Source organism: Triticum aestivum, chromosome 7B (assembly GCF_018294505.1).
Source record: "Triticum aestivum cultivar Chinese Spring chromosome 7B, IWGSC CS RefSeq v2.1, whole genome shotgun sequence".
Lineage (NCBI taxonomy): Eukaryota > Viridiplantae > Streptophyta > Magnoliopsida > Poales > Poaceae > Triticum > Triticum aestivum.
In genome coordinates this window covers 178208860-178217047 of record NC_057813.1, presented here as the reverse complement: position 1 = coordinate 178217047, position 8188 = coordinate 178208860, and the positions used below count along the sequence as shown (strand labels likewise).

General features: G+C 45.3%; 1 protein-coding gene across 2 annotated transcripts; it reads right to left on the bottom strand.

Moving 5' to 3' along the window:
• Positions 1-3180: 3180 nt before the first annotated feature.
• LOC123160498 (probable galactinol--sucrose galactosyltransferase 1) lies at positions 3181-7585 on the bottom strand. 2 transcript variants are annotated; one of them, XM_044578308.1, is made up of 13 exons: positions 7294-7576; positions 6345-6580; positions 6156-6246; positions 5972-6020; positions 5794-5885; positions 5590-5697; positions 5370-5504; positions 4869-5279; positions 4645-4786; positions 4476-4543; positions 4208-4342; positions 3887-4104; positions 3181-3789 (listed from the first exon to the last, which is right to left on the bottom strand). In XM_044578308.1, the coding sequence occupies exons 1-13, from the start codon at positions 7485-7487 to the stop codon at positions 3419-3421; spliced, it is 2250 nt and encodes a 749-aa protein (XP_044434243.1). In that variant the 5' UTR covers positions 7488-7576; the 3' UTR covers positions 3181-3418. The 2 variants fall into 2 exon arrangements, with proteins under 2 accessions (XP_044434243.1, XP_044434242.1); XM_044578307.1 differs by having other exon boundaries at positions 4869-5504; positions 7294-7585.
• Positions 7586-8188: the final 603 nt, after the last annotated feature.

Here is an 8188-nt window from a genome sequence, read left to right as displayed (position 1 = left end):
GACACAAAGTAGCATAGCATTTATTATGATACGGTATCATGATATGATACTCCACCCTCTATTTCTTCATTTAATGCTATGACACCTCATCAAAATTGCCTAGTTGGCATGCATGATACTAGCTATGATACTACCATTACGACCAGCCTTAGTCATCTTACCCATGAGGCATGGTTCGCAAGTATCAAATGATTCATAATAAGTGCTTCCAAAAGTCCATCCACATGGAGTTTCTTCATGCGCTTTACACCAATATGACCTAAGCGGCAGTGCCACAAGTATGTTGCGCTATCATTATCAACTTTGCATATTTTGGCATCAATATTATGAATATGTGTATCACTACGATCGAGATTCAACAAGAATAGACCATTCACTAAAGGTGCATGACCATAAAAGATGTTCATATAAATAGAACAATCATTATTCTCTGACTTAAATGAATACAAGATCCATATATAATGCTCATGCTCAACGTTGGCACCAAATAACAATTATTGAGGTCTAAAACTAATCTCAAAGGTAGATGTAAAGGTAGCGGGCCGACGGCGATCACATCAATCTTGGAACCATTTTCGACGTGCATCATCATCTCGTCCTTAGCCAATCTTCGTTTATTACGCAATTCCTGTTTCGAGTTACAAATATGAGCAACCGAACCAGTATCAAATACCCAAGCACTACTACGCGCATTAGTAAGGAATACATCAATAACATGTATATCAAATATACCTCCGTTCACTTTGTCATTCTTCTTATCCACCAAATACTTAGGGCAGTTCCGCATCCAGTGACCATTTCCTTTGCAGTAGAAGCACTCAGTTTCAGGCTTGGGTCTAGCTTTAGGCTTCTTCACGGGAGTAGCAACTTTCTTGCCATTCTTCTTGAAGTTCCCTTTCTTTCCCTTGCCTTTTTTCTTAAAATTGGTGGTCTTGTTAACCATTAACACTTGATGCTCTTTCTTGATTTCTACCTCCACGGCTATAAGCATTACGAAGAGCTCAGGGATTGTTTTCTCCATCCCTTGCATGTTATAGTTCATCACAAAGCCTTTAGAGCTTGGTGGCAGTGACTGAAGAACTCTGTCAATAACACTTTCAGCTGGAAGATTAATTCCCAACTAAGTCAAGTGGTTGTGGTACCCAGACATTCTAAGTATGTGTTCACAAACAGAACTATTCTCCTCCATCTTACAGCTAAAGAACTTGTTGGAGACTTCATATCTCTCATACACATACTCAGACATTAAGAAGTGACCTTTGATAGCACACAAGGTGTTCCTCCGGTATCCGGGAGTTGCATGATCTCATGGTCGAAGGAATATGTATTTGACATTAAGAAAGCAGTACCAATAAACTGAACGATCAATTGTTATGCAAACGAATGGGTCTTGTCCATCACATCATTCTTCTAATGATGTGGTCCTATCATCAAGTGACAACTCATGTTCATGGTTAGGAAACCTTAACCATCTTTGATCAACGAGCTAGTCTAGTAGAGGCTCACTAGGGACACGGTATTTTTATGTATCCACACATGTATTTAAGTTTCCGATCAATACAATTCTAGCATGAATAATAAACATTTATCATGATCAAGGAAATGTGATAATAACCACTTTATTATTGCCTCTAGGGCATATTTTCAACAATATCAATATACAACTAACTCTATGGTGTGATCCATGCGCTCTCCCATATGATGGGCACCAAAGGACGGTAACATAACCACAAGAAATTTAAAGCAATCATAGCAATTCACCAATTAACTCATAGGACAACAGTAATCTACTCAAACGCAATAGCGATGACACAAATCATTGGATAATGGTTCATAGCATCAAAACACGATGTTCAAATAGGGGATTGCAATGGGTTGCTGGAGAGTGGATTGCTAAATAGAGGTGAGGAAGGTGATGAAGGCGACGACATTGATGAAGACAATCACCGCGGTGATGGTTCCCCTGGCGGCACTCCAGCGCCACCGAGAGAGAGAGAGAGAGAGAGAGAGAGAGAGAGAGAGAGAGAGAGAGAGAGAGAGAGAGAGAGAGAGAGAGAGAGAGAGAGAGAGAGAGAGAGAGAGAGAGAGAGAGAGAAATGTCCCCTCGGCTTGCTCCTCCGTCGCCTCCCCTAGATGGGGAGAGGTTCTCCCCTATGGCCCTTGGTCTCTATGGTTCCCGGAGGGGTGAGAGCTCCTTCGAGATAGGATCTCTGTGTGTTTTCTTATTTGTTTCACTCATGGTTTCTGGCCTCTCACTATTTCTTTTATAGTCGGAGATCCGTAACTTTGATTCGGTTGAAATTTTGAGGGGATTTTTCTCTGGGAATTAGTTTTCTTGTGGCAAAAAAACAATTCCAAGCGACTTAAGGGCTGCCCACACGAGCCAAGGGCATGGAAAGGGGGGCGGTCACGACACCTATCCATGTAGGGCCCTCAGACACTATTTTGCGTTGATTCCCTTGCCCAAAAATCCATATATTCCATTAAAATTCATATTAAATCGACCGGGGTGTTTTGACCTTCCTAGATACTGATTTTCTGTAAATTGTCACCGTCCGAGTGGTCGAATGACTTCCGAGTGAAATATGTTCTGAAGTGCACTTGAATGCATTCGTGGCTCGGGAACCTTAATGATCGTTGATGTGGGGACCTAGCAAACCCTTCTTCATGACCCTACCTGTAGTAGGCGACCAAATCTATATCCCCCAATATAAGCCATGAAAACTTTACAACAAGCAATAACAGAACTATAACACCAATCTGTCAAAACCAGGACAAACTATAGTAATCTAATTCAGATACATACTTCTGTAACTCAACCACTATGAAAATTTAGGATGTTGCAGAGAATTTGTAATGCAGTGATGTGTAAAAATTTGAAGAATTGATCACGTTCCAATACAGAATGATAATTCGAACGCTGGAGGTAAAAGTTTATGTTTCTGCGCAGCACTTAACAAGCATGCAATTGCAACGTCCAATAGGCAAACTTTGGCACTTTATTTTTATAGTAGAGTGGTATATACAAGGGGATAATTATTTTGATGAGAAACTTCCATTGAAAGTTTTATATTATTTTCATGAACAAGAACACAATTGTTTAAGGTCGATCCTCACTTCTTCAATGCACAACTTTTCAATCACTTATCTTTTCGCGTGGCAAGGCACGAGCAGATCGTGGTAAGAGAAAAAGAAAAAACTGTCTGCACTAAAATGGTTGGTGTTCAAAAATCACAATACAATTTTTAGCTTCCATCAGGGAATACAAGTCAAGCACCATGTACTCGCAGCGCAAAATAGCGGCAACGTCTGCAAGAACAAAGGTATCACAGCTTCCCCAGGCGTGGCTTCGGTGCCCTCTCAGGAGCCTTCATTCGATCTTTGCAAACTTACTGCCACCCGACCAGACGATCTCGTCTCAGTACTCTACCGAGACCGTCCACGAATAGAGCTCCCGCTCCGGCACGCCGACCTCGAACGTGGCCAGGCCGGAGCCGTCGTCGTAGGAGAAACCAACCGCCTCCGAATCCACAGCCACGCTCTTCGGCCTCGCGGAGGAGTAGGCTCCAACCGTGCCCGCTCCCCGCACCTTCACCTCCACGCCGGCGTCGTCGCCGTACCTCACCTCCGTCACCGCCCCGCCGGAGTTGAACATCCCGATCAGGCCGACCGGCGCGAAGGATGCGCCGTTCGGCAGCCGTTTCAGCGGCACCACGGTGAACACCTCGTACTCGCGCGGCTTCAGCGTCACCGGCAGCGCCGCGTCCTTGGGCAGGACGGTCACCTCCCCTGAAGAGAAAGAAGAAGAAAAAGGCAGGACCAACATTGCTCGTCAGTTAGTCCAAGATCACAACGACGCGCTGGTTCTGGTTGAAGGACGCTTTACCTGCGACGTGCGAGTACACGACCACGTCGCCGTTCCAGCCATCGCCGGCGACCTCCGGAAGGCGGCTGACGTCCCGCCCCCGGACGGCCCCGGTGATGGTCCCGGGCTGCACGTCGTGGATGAGGTTCTTCTTCCCTTCCCGGCACCAGCCGGCGCCTTGGCAGTTGAAGGCGCCGATGACGCCGGAGTGCGCGTTCAGGTTCCAGATCTTGAGAATGCTGCAGTCCATCACCAGCCGGTTCAGAGAAATTTAGAACCGTGTCAGTATCGTCAACTAGTAGAAACAAAAGTTCGTTGCTGCAAGTTCTAGCGCGCGCTAACCTTTTGCTGTCCCTTGCAGGATCAGAGAAGAGGCAGTCCCTGGTCGGTCTCCCGGGGAGTTTGGCTCGCAGGATCGATCCGTCAGGAAGCACAAGCTTCCTCAGCAGATCGAAGTCATGGTTTCCAGGTTTGTCACTGCCATGATCACACGCACAGTTAGCATCAAGAGAGATTTCCTTCAGCACATGAAAGAAAAACTGAAAATTGTCTGAAGATATACACGTATGGAAAAGCTGAAAGTTCTCTACTGCTTTGTAATGTTCGTTACCTCACGTATATAGCGCAACCGCCGACTGCCCGCGCCGCGGCGTGGTATTCCGCCATCGGGTGAACGCTCTGTCAGCACGACAATGAAAAGAAGCTTACGAGTTCAGGCACTAGATGATCAGGAGTAGTAGTAAGCAAGAGAGCAGAACAGAGCAGTGATTCTCACTCACATGGAACATGTCCCAGTCCGGCTGCATGAACTCTCCAAGAAAAACAGTATTGTACGCGACAGATGCGATGTGTATAGTGTGGGAAGCTGGGTCTCTAGGCCAGAAATCATCGGAGGCTCTCACAACCGCGTTTCTTTTTGAACTGTGGCAAAGATCATCCATGTATTTTCAGGCAATTGCACCAAGCTTGAGTATATGTAGTTTCAGGAGCAAAATAAGCTTACCTGTATAAGTTATCAGTGTTGTGGCTCATGCAACATATTATACCGTTGTCGCGGAAATTCCGTGCGATGGAAGCTTCTAGAGCCTGCTGATACTTCCTCGCCAGAACCACTCTCCCACCATGACCACCGCCTAGCGCCTCGAGAATGTTCTGCACGTCTACTTTCACGCCATCGACCCCGGCAGATGCAAGATATGAATGGAGCTCATTGTAGAAGCTGAATACTTTGTCAGGGTTGACAAGGCCAAGGCCGTTATCTGCTATGCTGTTGAAGGCCTCACAGGATTCGTTCTTCTGAACTCCTGGTGATGACACAGGGAATTGCATCTTTGATTGGTAATGCTCCATCCCATCAGCACCGGGCCTTACGCCACCCCAATATCCGGTAATCGCATGCCATACATAAACGTACCTGAATTTTGGCATGAGAAGTATTAAAGATGAGAATTGACACAAATTTATCATGCTGTATGAAGCAACAAACAAACAAGTGTCATCATACTTTAGCTCATGTTTCCCCTTAATTTCACTGACAATATGCGTGAGGCCATTTGCTGGATCTTCTTCCCTGTGACCCTTCCTCCCATTTTTCTGAAATTTGTGGTTCTCCTTGATATCATATAATCTGTTTGCGAAGCTATAGATCCAGGACATGCAAATATCAGTGATCACCACTGCAAGACAAGTAAAGATTGAGAAATAAATTCTTCTTGGCTGCTTACTTGGCTGCATTATCAGATACGAATGCACTTCCAGCAGGGTCCATACTGACCGATTGCCACCCATCATCAATTATGTCAAACTTTGGAGCTGTTCCACCTTTTTCAAAACTGGGAAAAAAATACAAAAATACATTATGGATTTTCAGTATGATTCTCATATGGTAAGCAGAGTATTGGCTTAAGTATACGAGATCGGTAAGACACCTCTGTAGTCCTTCCTTCACTCCTTCAGCAGTAACATCAGTGTAAAATGCATCCCATGTGCACCAGCCAAACCAGTTTAGCATGTCTGGCATCTGCAGCAAGGTGAGAGTTTTAGAGGCACTGAAATAGTAAGGATGCAAAAATGCATATGATACTATGTACTACTACAGGAAGGTACCTTCTTTTTTTCCCTGTGAGAGAATGTCTGCAGGTGCCTCTCAACTGCTCTGCAAAAGGCAAAAGGACAACTCATGTGATGTCAGTGAGAAAGCAATGCATTCATGGAAAGCAGTTGGCGTCTTTGATCAGGAGAAGTGTAGGGTACTAAAATAGGAAGAGTAATTACAGAAATATTGACATACTTGACAGCATTTGTGATGACCTCAAACGGATCCGATCCCGCACCGACGAAAACTAGATGGGTGCCTTCAAATGATTCTACAGCTGGATCACCTGCAAAAAAAGAAAAGAAAAAGAAGAGTACTATTATACATCATGAAACAACTGTGCTCAAGTCAATGGAGAGAAGTTTCCATCATTGTCTGAATTACCACTCTCCAAGCAAATTTCCAGCTCATCATTTTCGTTCCCCTGTAGTACAGCTCGGAATGAGCCCTCCAGGATCGGGAGGAAGACGGTGTACACCGCCGATTTCTCGTCTCCGGCGTCGTCGGCGGCCTCGAGGATCAAGAACTGCGTCTCGACGGGGATGTCGCGGCCCGACGACCCCATCCTCTGTGTCATCCACCACATCTTGAACCTGAACGTGCACATGAATCGCAGGTCCCTGAAACACCAGCATGCCACACATCCATTCAGTTCAGTCAATTCTTTAATCTTTATGAGTTAACTATAGTAATATAAATACCAAGAATTCATATTTGCCAGCCAAGCGTCATTGGTTGTTTACTTTCTATTTCAGGGGAAAATAACTGTAATGGTAGAAACCAAAACGTTATTATTGAGTTATAAGGATTTCCTTTCATCAACATCAACAACAAAAAAACAGTTCCCAACTACTCTTCTTGAACAGTAATTTTGAATTGAAGCGAAACACATCTTTTTTCACATCTATTCCTCCGTCACAAAATAAGTGTCTCAGACTTAGTACAACTTTGTACTAGAGTTAGTACAAAGTAGAGACACTTGTTTTGGGACGGAGGGAGTACTAATTTGGTGGAGTATCGAGATTTTTCTTTCTGTTTTTTAAAAAAGTGTGGAAACTTTTACTGAACGTCTGAAAGTTTTACCTTTCAGAAGTTACTCCTGTTTACAAAAAGTCAAGAGAAGACAAGATTGCAAACTGCAGTACTGCATAGTGGTTCATTGCACTCCAACAGAATCATTTTGTCTGAATCTAGATCCTCGCACATGACAGACATCAGATAAGACACGCTTCTAATAATTGTTAAACAAATGACAGAACACCGCTCGGACAAAACAGCTGAAGGGAGCTCAGGAATCGCAGGAGCAACGGAGAACGCCAACAGCGTAGCTCACCTGAGCTTCCCGACGGGGAAGACGCTGCGGCTGCCGGCGGGGGCCGACCGGATGCCGAGGAAGGCGCCGTTGAGCATGCCGCCCCCGGCGGCCGGCGTGACGAGCACATTGTCGCGCACCTCCCTCAGGACCGTGGCCCCCAGCGCCGCCAGGCTGCCGTCTTCCTGGACCGCGATCCCGGCTACCACCGTCATCTTCCTCCCCACGCACCGCAATCCTCCAATAAAAGAACGTGAGTGGATTTACGACGGCGGGGATCTTTGGGTGTGGCGCGGCGCGCGGTTGTGGTGTTGAGGCAGTCGAGTGCGCTCTCCCTGCTTTTATAGCCGTCGGGGTGGGGGTCTTTTTCGGTTCGACCCCCTTTTTTTCTGTTGCAAGTAGAGATGATTATCATTTTATTTTATTCGCAATTAGAAATGATCTTTTTTTTTGCGAGGAAACATTAGGCTGATCACAATGGGCAAGAACATAAGCTAGTAACTTCACACTTCCCTAGACTATGTTACTACCTTCATAGTGGGTAGGAACATCTATGTAGTGTCATGCAACGATGTATTTATTAGGTTATAGACTCATTGTTTTTTGGAGTGTGTGATGTTCCGGTAACTTAGCTAGTTACTCCCTCCGGTCCTTTTTAGTGTGCGTATAACTTTTTTAATTTTTTCCGGAATGGTCTGCGCGATCCATATTTTGAGCGATTCTTTCCTATCCTACCCCTGATTTAACGCTTCGCTGCAACCAGCAGTAACTGCTCACCCCCTCCCATGCGCGCATGCCTCGCATGCAACGAGCAGTAACTATGGCGTGGCGGAGGGAACGAGGAAAAGGAAAAAAAAAGGAGCCAATCAACTGGTGCTGCGGATTCCAGGGCATAACAATTGCATGCACGCATTTA

Bases quoted from the DNA above. Each gene is read 5' to 3' on its own strand.
- LOC123160498 (XM_044578307.1), bottom strand. From the start codon at position 7,487: ATGACGGTGGTAGCCGGGATCGCGGTCCAGGAAGACGGCAGCCTGGCG. The intron at 6,581-7,293 runs GTGAGCTACGCT...CTGGTGTTTCAG, and splicing joins TTCCCCGTCGGGAAGCTCAG to GGACCTGCGATTCATGTGCA. The intron at 5,886-5,971 runs GTACCTTCCTGT...ACCTTGCTGCAG, and splicing joins CTCACAGGGAAAAAAAGAAG to ATGCCAGACATGCTAAACTG.